This window comes from Oryza brachyantha, chromosome 1 (genome assembly GCF_000231095.2).
Source record: "Oryza brachyantha chromosome 1, ObraRS2, whole genome shotgun sequence".
Classification (NCBI taxonomy): Eukaryota; Viridiplantae; Streptophyta; class Magnoliopsida; order Poales; family Poaceae; genus Oryza; species Oryza brachyantha.
Genome location: NC_023163.2, coordinates 10,442,202 through 10,461,244, shown reverse-complemented (window position 1 = coordinate 10,461,244; position 19,043 = coordinate 10,442,202). Strand labels below are relative to the sequence as shown.

At 42.7% G+C, this 19,043-nt stretch overlaps 2 protein-coding genes across 2 annotated transcripts; both read left to right on the top strand.

Moving 5' to 3' along the window:
- The first annotated feature begins 5,197 nt into the window (after positions 1 to 5,197).
- LOC102714503 (exocyst complex component SEC15B) lies at positions 5,198 to 7,876 on the top strand. The gene has a single exon (XM_006644089.3). It carries the CDS (start codon positions 5,251 to 5,253, stop codon positions 7,645 to 7,647), a length of 2,397 nt encoding a protein of 798 aa, XP_006644152.3. The 5' UTR covers positions 5,198 to 5,250; the 3' UTR covers positions 7,648 to 7,876.
- Positions 7,877 to 15,150: 7,274 nt separating this feature from the next.
- On the top strand, positions 15,151 to 18,294 carry LOC102714778 (protein SRG1-like). The gene is made up of 5 exons (XM_006644090.3): positions 15,151 to 15,319; positions 16,445 to 16,700; positions 16,951 to 17,198; positions 17,290 to 17,617; positions 17,733 to 18,294. The coding sequence occupies exons 2-5, from the start codon at positions 16,488 to 16,490 to the stop codon at positions 17,976 to 17,978; spliced, it is 1,035 nt and encodes a 344-aa protein (XP_006644153.1). The 5' UTR covers positions 15,151 to 15,319; positions 16,445 to 16,487; the 3' UTR covers positions 17,979 to 18,294.
- The last annotated feature ends 749 nt before the right edge of the window (positions 18,295 to 19,043 follow it).

Sequence of the window (19,043 nt, the reverse complement as noted above, 5' to 3'; positions counted from 1 at the left end):
TGTTTTTAACTCACCCTTACGCCCGTTCGAACCTACCGGTTCAGTTGAACAAAAGAAACCCATGCCCCGAAGCAGATTTGAACACAAATCACTTCTGGGCTGAAATATGGCTTGTCCATGGGCCCATTAGATGTGCTGGTGATGACGATATTTCCGATGAAATGCGTCATGTAGGGGACAATATGTGTGGTGTTACGTGGCGATCACAACCTTTCGAGTAAGTCCTTGGTCAAAATGAAGGGTGGTACAGAACCACCTAGACCACCCCTAGAACCGTCTCCGCTTGGTGTTATTTTCATTGGTTCCCAACATATGGCACCTAGAGAGCCTTTGGATATTTTCCACCTCAGTCAACTGCCATTGAGCATGGTTGCGCCTACAACACTTTCTGTTAAGTACCATGTAAAGATAAAGGGAAATAGGCCAACAACTCCTTCAGGAGAGTCATCGACGCCCTTCAAGAAAAGCCGCAAACAACTTAACTGGTGATGCTCTATAAAGGCTAGTTGCACTCGGGGTCTAGTCATATGAGAGCAAGGTAAATAGTGCTGAACAGAGAAGAGCAATGAGTGCAAAGACCTGTTTGGAGTTGGTTCTTGTTGATGGCCATCACAAGAGTGGAGAAGTATATTAAATGACCATGCAGTTGTTCAGGATTTTCTACTGAAGCGAGTTCTTCATCGAAGACTAACCTACTCGTGAAGACCGTTTACACTGAACATACCAACTACTACAAATATTTATGGTCTAGCGGGTGGTGCTCCACCATCAATATTCTTAAGGAAGAAAACAATAATAAGATTATACAAAATGAGATATCTTATGAATAGTGAATGATAATTAAGTATTATCTATTGTAAACTTGACGTTAGTTTTAAAAAAAACTTTGGATATTTTATTTCTAAAATACACAACATTTACCGGTTTTAGAAGAATGCACACTAAAACAAGTGGAGTTTTGTTTCTTTCCCTTCTAAGCAGCGGGTTGACCGCTGAAATAGGAAGAATGGAAGAACTTTCCAAAGAAAGTTTCCATTATTTCCCTTCAAAAATTATAAAAGATTTGGGGAACTCCTTTAAAGAGATTATGTCTATATTTTTCCTATTTGTAAGATATTTCTACACACATTCTTGGACCCGAATTGAGCCTTAAGGTGTGTTTATTTCTACCGTTCCACTACTTTTACAATTTTACTCACTCGTTTTTCACGTGCATGCTCCTCAAATTATTAACCAATGTACTTTTTAAGAAATAGGAAAGTTGCTTTAAAACTCATATCAATCCATTTTAAGCTTTTTTATTAATACTTAATCATGCACTAACCATTCGCTCCATTTTACATGCCAGGGAAAAGATTCGAACTCGCTTTACCAAATGCAACCTTAGCGTGCTCTACAATTTCCGCCAATAAATAGGGAAAATACACCCTAAAAAGGAGGACATTTAACTATTTGTCACTCTTAAGATTGGATGATAACATATTTGCCACTTGATGTTTATGACATGTAGACCCTCATATGTATATGACATGTTGGTCCAGTGACAAATCTATTATTACTATTTGAATAGTGGGAAAAAGTTAATTATACCTCAAAAAGGAAGAAAACAAGTTTCCAAAGAAGGTGCTAGGTTGTCTCTGAGTGTGCTAGGGATGACAGTGTGTGTCGGGTCGAGTACACGTGAAGCAAATATATGTCCGACTTGACATCCAGCATTGCTTGCCTGATAGGATTGACGGATAAAAACTTCGTACCCCTATCTAGTTGGTACCCAATGAGTCTTCATGAATAATATCTAAATAAGTAAGTAATTTAATGAAGAACAACATGATTAAAATGTTATGAAATTATCATTGGTAGTCCAAAATAACTCAAATTATCACCAAGTAATTTAATTTCATAAAGTTCAAGACTTCAAATGAGGCAACGATAGACGCGAAGGCTTACTAGAGATGCACTAAAATCAACTATATGTTAGATTGAGCATGTATTAACTATAGGTAAAATATAAAGCTGAGATTATGTCAGTTGATTCTCGTGTCTTGAAAGGAGGACATGCCCACGAAATAGGGGTGAAAACAGGACGAATATTACCCATTTGCCCGATAGAATTAATTTGGAACAAATTCGGGTCACCAAATCGGGTATCCGAAAGATAATACGCATTTTGAAGCCGGGTTTAGGTATTTTTTTTAGATACAAATACAGGTTCGGTAATATGGTATCCAATGGATACGGGTAACCTAGCCAAAAAACCAGATACCACCCAGTGAAATATCCGGATGTGACCCAGATAGTCATAGCCCACTAAAAGCCCATGTTGCATTCACAGAAAAACCTTATTCTAAGTGTTCCATATACATGTACGTTAACTTTATTTGTAGTTCTTGTTAATATATACTAATTTACTAATGATACCATGTAACGAATTATGTTCCCCTACTAGTTTTACTACTTCCATCATAGAGTTGTATTTGGGGATTTGTAGAATAGTTGAATAGCTATCATATATGTTGTATATATAGTTGTTGCTTTTGAAAGTGCATCTAGCCCATAAACAAAGTTTTGGATGATTAATGACATTGCTAGCCAAGCATATGTACGCTAATGAGTTGTGATCGCAGAGAAATTAAAGGATCAATTCAATTGAAGGAATACGCAATCTAATTTGAAGCATGTGTGACCTGAAGCGAAGATTCTATGGAGTTGAAGGCGTTTGAAGACGGATTTTTATTTTTCGTTCGAAGATGGATTTTTATTTTTTGTTTTGAGTCGTAGGAACTCCGTACTATTAAGAGGGGTCACTAGAAGCTTAGCATGCATCCAAGAATAGTTATAGTTAAGCTTGAGCTGAGCGGAGGCTTGTCGCTGTCTTTCCTAAGCAGCAGGGACCGGACGGTCCGGACCTTGGTCCGGCCCCCTAACCCGACAGTTTACTTAGGTTTCTTTTCCAACGGCTAAGTGACGTATGTCAGTCTATATAAGGCCCTCTTTAGATCTAGCCATTGTTGAGGCTTTCTGTTCAAATTCACTGGTTGTTGGGCAAGTTTAGCACCTCTCAAGCCTCTCCACTAACCCAAAACACCTCCCAGTGAGATTAATCGCTGGATCACATCTTAAGTAGTGTGTTTAGGTTAGTGAGTGATTGAGTGTTCGTTCTTGGACGTTGATGGATGCATGCAGAGTCAAGGTGACCTATTACTCTTGGAGATTGATCTCCTAGACGGATAGATGTCGTCCGCGAGCCTCCGATTCTTGTGGATCGCCCGGGAGCAAATTGTGAAGGTTGATACCTAACCCCCGTAAGGAAATAGGTAAGATTAATAGTGGTTTCTTGTGCTTCTTCATAGATGGCTGCAGGGTAGAGCGGATTGCATCCTAGCGCTAGGCAAGCCGCCTTGATCTTGACCTTGGTGGTCGATCGAAGGGGTCGCTAGTTCTTAGGTGTGAATCCGGAGACCTGTGTTGGCCTTGTGGGAGGAAGCCAAGAGAAGAAAGGATCGAGAGAGATCCCGGTTGCAGGAGCGCCTCAATAGAGAGTAGGATCGAAAGATTCGAACTTCGGGATAAATCTCTTGTGTCTTTGTTCCTTTGATTTCTGTGTTCTGTTTGTTCCTGTGATCTTTCTGTATTTATATTCTACACACGATCACTCCACGTTCTTAGGAACTTCACTGAAAAAGGATAACTTCAAGTCTGCCTTTTCTACTGACCGGACGGTCTGGTGTTCTAACCCGGACAGTCCGGCCAGAGCTCTCGGTCCAACCCGAGAGCGCCGACCGGACGGTCCGGCCCTAGGTCCGGACGGTCCGGCCTCTACTGACCGCTGCCATTCCGAAGATTTTTTTCAGAACACCTATTCACCCCCTCTAGGCTATCTCCCTAGGACTTTAGCTTTGATTTGATATCCGAATAAGTATTTATAACTGTGATCATTAGTATCCGTCTTAGCATGTATGTGTTTTGTATTTGTTCATGACATTATTTTTTTATTCATATTTGACGATATCTGTATTCGACCTATTCTTGAAAAGAAAATATAGATTAGGACACAGTTTAGATGCTATCCGACCTGCTTTCACCCCTACCACGAAGGCACGAACAAAGGGGCTGTTTAGTTCCCAAAAATTTTCGCCCAAAAGCATCACGTCGAATCTTTAAACACTTAAATAGAGTATTAAACATACATAAAATGAAAAACTATTTGCACAGTTACGCGGTAAACCGTGAGACATATCTTTTGAGCCTAATTAGTAGGTGATTAGCCATACAGTAACCCGTATGCGCTAATGATGGATTAATTAGGCTCAAAAGATTCGTCTCACGGTTTACAGACCAGCCGTAAAATTCGTTTTTTCATCCGTGTCCAAAAACTCCTTCTGACATCCGGTCAAACGTCTAATGTGACATGCAAAAATTTTTATTTCACCAACTAAGTGGCTGTTTGGATCCAGGGACTTTTTTTAGTCCCTTGTCACATCGGATATTTGAACGTTAATTAGGAGTATTAAATATAAACTGATAACAAAACTAATCACATAAATAAATGCTATTTCATTAGATAAATTTTTAAGCCTAATTAATCCACGATTAGCAAATTTTACTGTAGCATCACATTCGCTAATCATGGACTAATTAGGTTCAATAGATTCGTCTGGTAAAATTCAGAATATGAGATGTGTTTTATTAATAGACTATATTTAATACTTCTAATTAATGTCTAAAAAGATCGTTGGGATTGAAACACCCCATAAGAAGAGTTAAACTCATGCACGTGCTGATTTGACGTGGTGCCTGCGTACATCCAGACCCATGGACAAAATATCCGTCCGTGCTGATTGCACTATCTACTCACTGTCAGCCTGGACCCACCATCCATCTGGAACCGTGGACCCCAACGGTCAGCGAGCAGCTCTCACCCACCCAACCAAGCGAACATCCCTCCTCGGGGCCCCACCTGCAGCCACTCAACACACACTCGTAATCCATCCCCCGTCGCCTCCGCTTCCTCCGCGCTCAATTCCCCCACGCAAACCACCCTTGCCCAACTAACGCTCACAGACATGTGGGCCCTCCATGCGTGCATCCCGTCCCTGCGCGTGGGCCCCACTTGCAGCCACCCAACCCCACCTCCCCGCGACCACCTCGCTGCTTCTTCTCTACTACTACTAGTCTACAAACTTTTTTTTTTTCTCTTCGCTTCGCTTCGCTGTGTTCCCAACTCCTCCTCCTCCCCCTCTTCAGATCTCGATGCGGCGCCACGGCGACGGGGGGGCGTCGGCGGCGGCGTCGGAGGCCGACCTCGCGCAGCTGTCCACCGCCATCGCGGCGGGGGAGGACCTGGGGCCCTTCGTGCGGCGGGCGTTCGCGTGCGGGCGGCCCGAGCCGCTGCTCGCGTCGCTCCGCGCCGCGGCGAGGGACCGGGAGGCCGAGATCGAGGAGCTCTGCCGCGCCCACTTCCACGACTTCATCCGCGCCGTCGACGACCTGCGCTCCCTCCTCGCCGACGCCGACGCGCTCAAGGGGTCGCTCTCGTCCTCCCACGCCGCGCTCCTCTCCTCCGCCGCGCCGCTGCTCGCCTCGCTCGAGTCCTTCCTCGCCGCGCGGGCGCTCGCGGGAAACCTCTCCTCCGCGCTCGCCTCCTCCCGCCGCTGCGTCCGCCTGCTCGCCCTCGCCAACCGCGCCAACGCGCACCTGCAGGCCGGCAACCACAACCTCTACCTCGCGCTGCGCGCCGTCGATGCCATTGACCGCGACCTCGCCTCCGGCCCCGAGCCGCTGCCCCTTCCCACCCTCCGCCGCATGCTGCTTAGCCTCGTCCCAGCGGTCCGTGCCCACGCCGAGCGCGAGATCTCCAGGGAGTTCTCCGACTGGATGGTCAGCATCCGCGCCGCGTCGCGGCACCTTGGCCAGGTGGCCATTGGCCGCTCCGCTGCCGCCAGGCAGCGCCAGGAGGAGCTCCGATCCAAGCACCGCCCGCTCGAGGAGTGCATAACCCTGGACGACGACGGTGTCGGCGACATTGATGACTTCGCAGCAGCCGCGGCAACCGCGGACGTTGCAGATGGTGCCGCTGCAGCGTCGTTCGACCTCACGCCACTCTACCGCGCGATGCATGTACACCATACCCTGGCGCTTGGGGAGCGCTTCAAGAAGTATTATTTGGAGAACAGGAAGCTGCAGCTAACATCGGACTTTGATGTGATTGCGGCAACGCCATTCCTTGAGTCCCACCAGGTGTTCTTCTCGCAGATTGCTGGGTTCTTTATTGTCGAGGACCGTGTGTTTAGTACAGGGGGTGGGCTCACGTCCCGGGCTGATGTAGATGCACTATGGGATTCCGCCGTCGCAAAGATGGTGTCTGTGATGGAGGACAACTTCTCTCGGATGCAGACAGCAAATCACCTGCTTCTGATAACTGATTATGCTGCTTTAGTTTCTGCCACGATGAGGCGGTATGGTTATCCAGTAGGGATGCTGCTCGATGTCCTGGCTAGGCATCGGGACAAGTATCATGACTTGCTACTTGCTGATTGCCGTAGGCAGGTGGTAGAGGCACTGGCTGCAGATAAGTTTGATCAGATGCTGATGAGAAAAGAGTATGAGTACTCAATGAATGTGCTTGCATTTGGGATTCAGAGCTCAGATATCACCCCAGCATTCCCATATGTTGCTCCGTTTTCATGCACCGTGCCAGATATTTGCCGCATTGTTCGGTCATTCATCGAGGATTCTGTAAGCTTCATGGCACATGGGGGTGGTGGGGACACTTATGCAGCAGTTAAAAAGTACCTTGGTCGGATTCTTTCAGAGGTGGTTGATGCGTCGATACAAAAGCTTGTGGATTCTGGTGGTGGTCTGAGTGTTTCCCAGGCAATGCAGGTTGCTGCAAACATGTCTGTTATGGAGCGTGCATGTGAGTTTTTCACAGGTCATGCAGCACAACTGTGTGGTGTACCACTTCGTGCAGTGGAGCGTGGGCGGCGTGACTTCCCACTTCGCAAGTCCCGTGATGCTGCGGAGGCACTTTTACTACGACTTCTATGTTCTAAGGTTGATGAGTTCATGGGACAATCTGATGGTGTCAATTGGATGACTGATGATCCACCACCTGGTGGAAATGAGTATGCAAATGAGGTCATTATCTATCTGGAGACACTCACTTCAACTGCACAGCAGATCCTCCCCCTTCCGGTGCTCCGGCGAGTCCTTGTCGCAGTGCTTGCCCACATATCTGAGAGGATTGTTGGGCTCTTCTTGAATGACTCAGTCAAGCGGTTCAATGCTAACGCAGTCACTGGAATTGATACTGATCTCAAAATGTTCGAGGCGTTTGGGGAGAGCATGTCCAGCTTATTTGTGGACTCTGGTCAAGATTCTGCAGCAAATGAAATGAAGGCTGCACTCGTGGAGGCGAGACAGCTAGTAAATCTTCTTATGAGCAACAGCCCAGAGAATTTCCTTAACCCAGTGATCCGTGAGAAGAGCTATAATAAGCTTGATTACAAAAAGGTGGCTGCCATATCAGAGAAATTCCGGGATTCCTCTGAGAGCTATTTCTCAACATTTGGAACTAGGGGTGCTAGGCAAAACCCAAAGAAGAAATCTCTTGATACTCTCATAAAAAGGCTCAGAGAAGCCAGCTAGAGTTGCTAGTCTCTCCTCTGCAGTAAGATAATATATGCACCTTGCCTTTCATCTTCTCATGTTTTCATGTAATTTAGCCAGCATTTGGTGTGCATTATGCATATTAAAATCACCATTTTTCAATATACTGTAATTTTGCTAATGTTAGTGCCTGCTTCATGTGTGGATATTGCAATGTTAATTCTTTTACTCATTCACTGTATGATCAAGATATAGTACACTATTCTTTTTCCTTCCTTTGTTCATAGTAAACATGTTGCATCAATGAGATGGAATGTGTATATTTCACATCAGAAGTAGGAATCGTTTCTTTCCTGCCCTCCAGTTTTTCAGTATTGTTAACATTTCCTGTGCTTGTTATTTATAAAGTTAGACTAATAGAGCTGAAGTTATTTATAAACTTAGACTAAGAGAGCTGAAGTTAAACTTTGATTATGACATATTACAGAAAAGGGTGAATCAATTATGCATCTAAGATGCCCTTCACTCGAGCAATAAATTTCTTTTCCCTTCACTCGAGCAATAAATTTCTTTTCATTATCTTCTACTAGCATATTGTCCGCAACAGGATTTCAATTCAAGAAAATTATCATTAACCCGTTATGACCATCATTTTCTGTATATATATCATCTCTTAATTTCTACATATATTTGTTATTCACATGAGGGTCCTGCTTTTTCCCTGCTTTTTTCTTCCCACAAAAAGTAGAGAGTTGATGGGGGTAGTTGACACGTGGACCCTCTGGTCCCACAATGTCCTTTTTCCATTCCAAAAATATAGGGGGTTGGTGGTGGAGTAGTGGTAGATTCAGCACCCACCACCTCCAGTACTCCTTTTTAGAGTATAGATATAGATATGGGTTTTGGCATCCGAACAACTTCTTACTGTTATGATCAATCAATAAACAAACTGGACTTTATCAGTCAACGCTTAAGAAAATTATTTCACATATAGCATTAAGTTTCTTTTAGTTGGTTTAATTAGGGGTTTTGGGCCCCAAACAACTTTTTTGTCGTAATGGTCAACAAATAATGGATTTTATGAATAACAATGAATCAGCCGTGCTAGTATTTGAGTTATATTGACGTATGGGCATGTTAAGAAGTTTTTTTAATACTGTAACCTGATATGTTAGTAACTAAAAGTGAATCAACAACTCCCTGTTGATATTTTGAAATTCTGTACAAATATAAATATGTGCATGTAACTTCCAGTCAAGCTTGAGACACTTTGGTTTGTCTTTGTTTATGGATTTCAGCCGTACTTCCAGCAATCACATGTAGAAAATCAGAAATTGTATTAGTGTACCAATCAGCCATGTGAGACTGAGACATAGCTTGCAAGCTTAATCAAAATGATGGTTTATAGGAAACTTGAATGGATTTAGGGTATGTTTAGTTTATTTAAGACAGTAATGCTCTGCAATGTCATATTTCCCCCCCTTAAGTCATTGTTGGAGAAGTACTATAAGTGCAGACAAGTAGATATGTGATGCATGGCTACCTGTGCAGCTGTGCTGCCACAGGCACCAAGGGTTTCCTGGGAGCCATGGCTTCTGCCTGGGAAATTCTTAGACTATGGCATAATTTGGCGAAATCAACACATTAGTTATAACACACTAATATCATCATGAGAGATGGGCTACTATTCGATCAACAATCCCAGAATTTCTGCACAGCTTGAAAAGCCATGTAGGATGACTTCGAAGCCTATCCAATCCTCCCCTAATTCCCTTCTCTGGTTTTCCCATAGTTGGTTGCCCACACTGGAAGAGCAAAGCAGAGCAGAGGGGCAGGAGCCTAGTGGAAGAAGAACATGCAGAGGAAGAACAGCAGAGCAGAGGCAGAGGACTGTAGATATGGTGATAACTGGTGCTTTTCTCTCCAGATCTGGAGCAGAACAGAGCTGGGAGGGCATGGTGATTGGTGATGGAGGAACGGTGCTGCAGAGGTCCTGTGGTGGCCACTTGAGGGAGCTTAGGTGGTTGCCACTGATCCACCCTGCTTCTTCCTGGAAGCCTAACATATATTCTTGGCTAATATATATTGCTTAACCACCTATATTCTGTGGTCTAGCAGAGGGTGATTTGTCCATAGATAACTGAATATAGTCATAGGGCAGATCTTAGATGTTCTGAAGCTTGCCAGGTGACTTGGGTGTAATATCATAAAGATGTTTGCAAGTTAGAAAAGAGAACTTCAAAGGTAAACCAATTTAATTTAAATTGAAGTAAACCAATTCAATTATTTTGGGGACAGCTGTTTACTAACCCTTGGTTGTTGGCGGAATGTAGAGCGCAAGTAGAATATCGTATGAAAGGACAGATATGTACAACCTATGCTCTTGTCCTTCTGTTGTTCCTTCATGTTGTTTCCTATCATGTAAATTGCCCTTCAGCTAATATGAAAGTGCTGTTTGTCTTTCCGAAGGGTGAAGCAAACGATATTTGATGAGTACTTTACCCATTGCAAGGAACAGTTTCATTCATTCAGTGGAAGCATAAGGCAAGCAAACTAACCAGCTATACCTGATTACCTGGTTTTTCATTTCATGACATTAGGTGTGTTTGCCTTGCCAGTGTATGACTGTATCAGTTTGTTGAATATCTGTCCTGGAAATTTGTATTACACGTCGACATAACGGCATTATTGCTTATCAAGTAGCATAGAAAAAATATTCATGTCGGAAGGGTGATATTATTGTGTACCAGTTTTTCACTTGTAATTATACTGACACAAACAATTGCTTTATCTTAGCAATTTGCCACGTATGCGTTTACTAATTAAGGTTTGTTCCCAGTTTCCACCACTTCTAGTGCAATTTCCTGTCCTCGTTATCACTATTGTGTTGTTGCATGTTTTTCCTTCACCTTTACTACGCGACAGCATTTTTTAAACTTGGTAAGGATCCGGAGGAGGTTTTGATTTTTGGATTAACTTTGGAGGTTTTCTTCATGGCTCTCACTTCATGGTTGCTAATGATGCAATAAAGAAACCTACCTAAAAATATTCTTTGAACTCAACTTCAATTTTGAAGCTCTTAAGTCGCTTTTGTTTTGTAATACAAAGTTCGGCCAACCAGGGGAGTACTACGGTGTGAACGTTTATATATAAATACAAGAGTATAATGGTTGTGTTTTTTCTACTGAAGATAAAAGATTATCTGATTTTTTGATAGTTATTTAATAGTATAAATGATGAAATTAATTAATGTAAAATTAAAAATATACTTTACAAAGATGAGATGATGGATTTATATGTAGATTTTTTTTATTAAAAATACACCGTTAGTAGTCGGGAAACATACCCGAAAAACTGAGAAATAATCTAGCTAAATAACACATCCAAATGTTCAAATATCTCCAAAACCGAACAACAAAGCACGGATGTACATTTTTTGGTGTGAACGCCAAATTGCACATAATTCTGAATAGTCAAATGTATTACGGCTAATCACTTGGTGATAAGTTATTTGTGGGACAACCGTATCCTAATTTCGTACTAATACTACAATTAACAAAATGGACACGCGGAAAAAAAAAGAAACTAAAATGTACGTGTAGACCAGGGTTCACTTACAAACCGAGCGGTGGCGGAGACGCGATAACCACGCGGCGTGGTTATCGCAGATACTGCGGAAACCGTGATAAATTTAAATTCAAAATCGATGAAAATTGCGGCTTGAAGGTGAAAACCGTACGGTTTTGCACAAAAACCGCACTGTTTGTTTGTTGATAAAACCATTCGTATTGCAATCCGAGGTTAAAAATAGAAAAAAATCAGAAATATAGTGTATAATTATAGAAATAATAGGAAACAAGAATCATGATATAATTGTAACATAGCTAGGATATATTATTAAAAAAAAGAAAACTTTGGCATGACATCTATTGAATTAGGGACATTGAAACAATTATGTACATGACAATTGATAATTGAAATTAATATATAACACAATTAATATGCATGACAATTACGTAGTAATTAAAAACTATAATTTTCATTCTTTACAACATTTTCCCTACAAAGTACAAACATATGCCTACAAATAATTTATTTATGACTAACAACTATAGTTACACATGGAAGTCACTGAAAATTTGTTACACACGAAAGTCACTGCAAATTTAAGTACATCTATGATTTTCCGACGCTGCAAATTAACCTCGCAATACATATTCAAAATATTTCAGAAAATCTCAGCTCTAGATCAACAAAAAAACCAATGGTTTTTAAAGCAAAATTCAATTTTCTCATTGTTCTTGTGTATAAAAATATTTATTTTATCTATTTATTTCACCAAACATATCTATAAACCATTATCTACCACATACATATTTTTTCCAAATTTTCTTAAATTTTTAATTCGGCCAAATTTCATTTGGCCATACCGTGAGATACCGCTACCACGCCACCACGGAGAATGGTTTTGTTTACCCTGGTATAGACAGCTAGGATATCGTTTGGTTTTTTCTGGAAAAAGACAAATAACATACTTACAAATCTATACTAATAGTAAAAGGAGAAGTTGGAATTTTTTTATGGCCACCCCACCAACTGTACACATGATTTACTAGATCCATTTTTAACTATTAGATGCACATATCCAATGGCCCAAAATATTTTAAAATAACTCTCTCTTGCAATCTTACACAGGACACACCCCCTAATCACGCTCTCCCGCCGCTGCCCGGCGCAAGACACCCCCACTTGACGCATGACGCCGCCTCTGCCGCCGCCCAACGCAGGAAGCCGCCTCTGCCCGGCACAGGGAGCTGCCTTTGCCCGGCCCAGGACGCCGCCACCCCCTCTTGACACAGGAGGCCGCCGCCTCTGCCCGGCAGAACGCCGCCTCCGCCGCCCAGCGCTCAAGCCGCCTCCGTCCGGCAAGACGCCGCCCGGCGCTCAAGCCACCTCCGCCCGCTTCACAGAACAATCCCGACCGCCGCCCGGGGTTTGGGGGAGGTGGGGGAACCGGGGTGTGCGGTGGGGAGCTGTAGACGGCGGTGGTGCGCTATGAGAAGTGGTTCCCGTGGTCAATCCTCCATCCCTTCCTCCATGTAAGCCTGTTGATTGACTTACATGGAGATTTTTCTCAACGGGACGAAGAGAAATTATGCGCAATCTCACCCAGCAAATTGCAATTCACTTCCTGCGGTTTCAGCTTGCTGAAAAAAATACCCCCACGTTCTGATTTTACTTCTCTTCTTGCTATGGACCTACTCAGGTTTTGGGTTTTTGATAGAATTCATGAGCTATCGGCAATTCGGCATAGATTAAATGAAACAAATTCCATTTGTGAACTTACTGTTTGGTTAATAAGAAATTTTCCAACTAATAAGTATTTAGTGGTGAACTTGTGTTACTTTTCAATTAGCATCTTGTCTCTGATTGATTTTGAACTTTCTGTTTGCTGCAGGTTGATTTGGTTTCTACTGTCCAGATTGCAGACAAAGAGTATGCGCTCTAGGCTCTTTCATCTACTGACAGTCATAGTTGTTGGCATTGAAAAACTTTTGTCTATGGCAACCATCATTTGCTTATTGGAAGATCCACCGTGTTCATTTTCCATTTTCACAGTGTTGCAGTATCTGTATAGTTGACTACTAGGCTAAGTACATTAGCTGAAATATACAGTTTTGTTTGTCAGATACTTCGATAGACTCCAGCAAGCACTTCTAGATTATGATTGTGTGCTGTATGAAATGGTGACAAACCGTGAGAACTTAAAAAATCGGAAGGACCCAACGTTTGCAAATAAGCTGAGATCTTCACTTAGAGGATTCAATATTCTTGGTTTCATACAGAAGCAAGTGGTAAACATCCTTTCATTGGATTACCAGCTTGATTGCCTTGACTATGGAAATGAAAAATGGCAGCATGCCGAACTTCATTTTGAGACATTCAAGCAGCTCCAGGTAATGATGTGCTTGCTTACGCTACGCTTTTTTGTTCCCTACAATCTTTCCCTTGTGGTAACAGCTTGAGAATAAGAAGTATGATCTTTGGATCGGTTTGTGCTATTACTGTTAGAGGGTACTATTAATTTACGAATTACATGGTTGTCGTGTATACTACTTAGCGCTGGGAGCGCTGTATGGTATGTATATATATGCAGATCACAATATGAAGGGAGAGTTATGTGGCATATTAACTTTGTTTTTATGTATTTTGTGTGACATGTCATGGAAAAAATAACAAATTTATTTATATTTATCATGACATAGTAGGTAACGTGCCTTGCACGTGCACGATTACTATAAAAAAACAATTTATGAATAAAACTTGTATGTATGTGTTCTTAGCGATTTAAAAGTAGGCTAAAAAATAAGATATGATGAAAAGGAAAAAAAAATCCTAAAATCAACTCTAAATTTAAGGTTGAAAATTCAAATTTAGACTTGCAAGCATAAGCAGAAGCGAAATGACGAGGGCCAGCAAAACTGGTGGGCATGAATGGAGTTAAGTGAAAAGTAAAGAACTCAATAGCAATTATCTCCACAAGTATTACTCATATTAGTTTTGGAAAGATGAAAATTTCTGCTGTGTCTACTTACACAACCATGTTGACCTGATTTATCCAGTAAGATGTGTAGCATATAAACACGTTTATAGAACTAAATCAGTAATTATATGAATCAAGACAGTAAGAGCATCTCCAAGAGTTTTCTATATCAACTCCTCGTCCCTGTTTGTTTGGCAAATCTAAAAAAACAGTCTCAAATAGGTTGCCATATGACTTTACCAAATTTAGCAATTTTTCATATCTTCTCGTTTACGCGTATATTTAAAAGTCTTTACCATCCAGAGAAAAGTATGACGTAGCTTCTCTTCTGTCCCGAAGCTGATTTTTCACCTTCGTCTGTGCGGCACCTCCACTCCACCGGTGTTCTCCTGCTCGCGCTGCCGTCGGCGCGGCCCCAAGTTGGATGCCGCGCGCCGACCCCGCGGCTTGCGCCGCCTCCCGCAGACATGCGACCGGCGCCTTGCACCGCGCTCCGCCGTGCACGGCCCCCGTGGCCCACGCCCCGTGTTAGGCGAGGGGCGGCGCGTCCAGGTGCGGGCCGGCGAGGGGCGGCGCGGCACGTCCAGGCACGGTGCGGCCCGGCGAGGCGTGGCATGAAGGCGGCAAGGGCACGATGCGAAGTCCGTGCGATGCAATCTGCCTCTGCGTCAACTACCACCTTTTTCTGTTTTTGGTAAGTGGATTATCCCAAACTCTTAGAGATGAATCTTATCTTTCTTTGCCATATTATTTACGACATAGGATTTGGGAAACCGAAATTACAAAACTCTAGGAGATGCTCTAACAAATCAGGCACTATGCATTATCTAACATATGGTATTAATAGACTAATACACACACAAGATGAGCTAACGAAAGGGTATGGGCCTTTGTGCAATTGTGGGCCTTAATTTACGAGTCAGCCCAAATGAAATGCTCACCTACTTGCTTCGGTCGCAGGCTCGCAGCCCCTGTGCTCCTGCTGTCTAGATGTTTCAAAGCGAGTCAACGAGCGAAGCGAAGCAGCGAGATGGATGGAGGAGTAGCTCGGTGCTAGCTAACCCTAGCGGCGACCAGCGACGGCCGACGGGGACCTGGGCCGTGGAGCCGAAATCCGCGAGTAGTCGGTGAGCCTGCGTGTGAGGCGCCGCCTTTGGGGGATTCAAGGTAAAACCCCTGAATTAGTTTCCTACCTGAAAAAAATCTCTCTTGAGTTATCTGTCGAAATTGCCTAGTTTCAGCTAAACTGCTTCCAATTTCCATCTGGGACTGATTCATAAACTTGCTGTGAAGACCCAGTCCAATGCCAGTTGATATATGTCGGTATCACTTGCAAAGCGGAACTAAAATTGGAAGCACGGTAGTCATCGCAACTCCAGATTTTGGGTTGAGATTCAGTGATTCACTAATTAACAATCAAAGGTGCCAGTTCTGTAGATGTCAAAAATTGTTGCATAAGAAGATGGTGTTCCACATATTCTACTGCTGATAATAATGTGATATCAGCATCTCCGTACCTGAACCTTTTGTCCTTGGTCCTCTACACACATGTCAATGCACGGAGAAACCTGGGTTTCGTGGTGTTTCTATTAGTATACTTTGTGTCGGGTCTCAGTCTGGTACTTTGCTTATAGTTTGGTACTATTGTTAATTTGTTCTTATGGGAAGGACAGCATTGGTTGCCCTCTCTTTTCTATGTGATTTTGTCTTCGGTTACCAGTAACCTTACTTGCACCTTTGGGCACGGACTTGTTTGTATTGTAAACCTGCCGGGTAGTTAAAATGTGTACCTTGTGTCTACAAGTTGATGCAAAGCAGCTAGCTCTTGGTACTAAAGAAAACATAGGCGTGGAGTTAAAATTACTAATCAATGTACCGCGGACAATTTTACCATACTTGAGAAAACATTCCCTCCGTTCCACGTCATAAGACTTTCTGATCTTGTCTAGATTTATTTGTGTGCTAATTAATCTAGATACATATATAAAACATATACATTGATATATGGATAAATCTAGGTAAATCCAGAAAGTCTTATAATATGGAACAGAGAGAGTATCTTGATAAATTTTGGAATCTTAAGATACAAGGTAACTGAAAATATACACTAGAAAATATGATATCTTCCGCTACTTTTTTAAGGATGGTAATATTATTCATTTACTGCACATAAATTAGCATAGGTGTGGAATTAAATTACTAATAAATCCCAACTTTATATATTCTTTTCATTGCTAAAATACATTACAAAATTATTTGACGGACACAATGTTGCCATCCACATATCTTAAGGGACCAAGGAGCCAAGCAAGCATTTCAGAGTGAAGGAAAGGAGATGCAGTCTCTCCCAGTGCCGAGCGTGCAGGCAATGGTGGCGGCCACGGGTGGTACTGATGTGCCACCCAGATACCTCCGCCTGGGAGACGAGGCAGTTGCTACTGATGGAGAGGCTGAGATCCCTGTCATTGACTTCCAGAGGCTGAAGCTCGGCCATGGTGAGGAGATGACACTTCTCCACAGGGCCTGCCAGGACTGGGGCTTCTTCCAGGTTAATTACGAGTCCTACCTCCTCTGAATTTTCATTTTGCAAATATGTATTCCCCACATTATAACACTTTCTGGCCTCACCTAGATTTATATGTGTGCTAATGAATTTAGACACATATACAAAAGATATATATTGATACATGGATGAATCTAGGCAAATCTAGAAAATCTTATAATATGGAACGGCGGGAGTACCTACCAACTGATGAATAATCGGCTTCAGAACAGTAGAACACCTTCTTTGCTTGCAGTTAATAAATCACAGTGTCCCAGAAGATTTGCTGGAGGGGATGAAGTCCAACGTGAAGGGATTCTTTGAGCTGCCTGCAGAAACCAAGAAACAGTTTGCTCAGGAGCGAGGGCAGCTGGATGGTTATGGCCAACTGTTTGTTGTCTCGGATGATCAGCAGCTTGACTGGGCTGACATTCTCTTCCTCAATACACAGCCAGTGCAGGAAAGGAATATCAGATTCTGGCCTGACCAACCTCCTGACTTCAGGTATGTAAGTTTCATCTCATACTCTATAATCTGATCTGATTGTGATGTTTATTTACCTGCATGGACTGTAACCACTGTGTGATTAATTCAGATCAACACTGGACAAATATTCTGCTGCTGTGAAGAGCATAGTGGATTTCCTCTTGGTTGCTATGTCGAACAACTTGGGAGTGGATCCAGAGGTGATTGCAGACAAATGTGGCACTGATGGGATCCAGGCGGTGAGGATGAACTACTACCCTCCATGCGTTCAGGCAGACAAAGTCATCGGCTTCTCTCCTCACTCTGACTCTGATCTGTTGACCCTTGTCCTCCAAGTGAACGAGGTGGATGGCCTGCAGATCAAGAGAAACGGGACATGGTTTCCTGTCAGGCCTTTGGATGGTGCTTTCATTGTTAATGTGGGAGACATTCTTCAGGTATGAGCATTATATACATCTCTTTTATCCAGTGCTGCCTGTGAGCTGTTTGATTGAAACTGAAACACCATTGTCTATTGTTGCTGGTTGGGTTCACCATTTCATTCACGCATAGATTTTCACAAACGGGAGGTACAAGAGTGTCGAGCACCGGGCTGTTGTGAACACAAAGAAAGAGCGGCTGTCGGTGGTGGCCTTCCATTCTCCAAGCATCCATGCCATCATTGGTCCTCTGAGGGAGATGGTGGCACATGAAGATGATGCTGTTTATAAGAACATAGACCATGATGAGTTCATGAAGCTCTTCTTCTCTGCCAAGCTGGATGGGAAGAGCTTCTTGGACAGGATGAAGAGGCTCTAGACCAAAGCTGAGAGAGTGAGAGAGAGAGAGATAAGCGACAGAGGATCAAATTGAGTGATCGACAGGCCGCCTATTGTGCTTGATTGTAATCGAAGAGGTATTGGACTTGGGGCAAAGGATCAAACTGGGTTTCCAAGGTTGGTAATTTGAAGCCATGTGTCTATTCATATCGGGCAATTCATTCTTTCATTCCTGAGATTTCTCTGCACTTGTGGCATTTATTCCGAAGCGCTGGAGCAACATGGACGATTCCTGTTCTATCTTATGTTTCACCTGTAACGATACACACAACAGTATCTCAAAAAAAAAAAAAAATGATACACACAACAGATGGGATGGATGTGGTGATATCCTGGGATGGGAGGACTGAGCACAACTTGGTCGTTTGTTTCCTTTTAAATATCACCAGCCAGTCTGGTGGCCATTCACATCATATGATTTGGGAGGGTGACAGAGAAGAGTGATTGGTACCTGTCTTGTTAGTTGTTTTCATTTGCTGCTGTTTTGAAGAAACTTTTTGTTGGATCAGAATATCAGATCCCTGTTAATAGTGTGGCTCCAGTTATGGAGTGATTCTTTTCTGTTTTGAATCACTCCTGTTTGGTCACCAAGGAAAAAAGGCACTTTTAGATGCCAATTCGATGCTTGACAGATTTGTTTCTTGTGCTGATTTCATCTGAAATCTTGGCAAGTTTATGATGTAAAATTTGGCTCGTCGTTTGTCTATGTTACTTGTAGGCATTGCCTTCCTATTCTCTCTTCTCTAAAACTTGTTGAAAGTATAAGCATATAATGATTTAATCTATCACTTAAATAAATCATGATATTATATAACGAAAGCATGACAATATATGGATTAACCAATATGAACAGATTAATAAGACTTGGTCTAAACATGTATGCGAAAGAGCCACACACGAATAGATTAAACAGATGCAGTACTAAATTAAATATAAATAATATGTACCGAATGTTGTTTTGAGGAGGACTGAGCACAACACGGATGACTCGCGGCGTAGGATGTTAACGACGGCAAGCCACAACCGATCGACGAGGAAGATGAGC

Excerpts from the sequence above, each read along its gene's own strand:
- LOC102714503 (XM_006644089.3), top strand. The coding sequence starts at position 5,251 with ATGCGGCGCCACGGCGACGGGGGGGCGTCGGCGGCGGCGTCGGAGGCC.
- LOC102714778 (XM_006644090.3), top strand. The coding sequence starts at position 16,488 with ATGCAGTCTCTCCCAGTGCCGAGCGTGCAGGCAATGGTGGCGGCCACG. Across the intron at positions 17,199-17,289 it reads GACCAACCTCCTGACTTCAG|ATCAACACTGGACAAATATT; the intron begins GTATGTAAGTTT and ends TGATTAATTCAG. Across the intron at positions 17,618-17,732 it reads ATGTGGGAGACATTCTTCAG|ATTTTCACAAACGGGAGGTA; the intron begins GTATGAGCATTA and ends ATTCACGCATAG.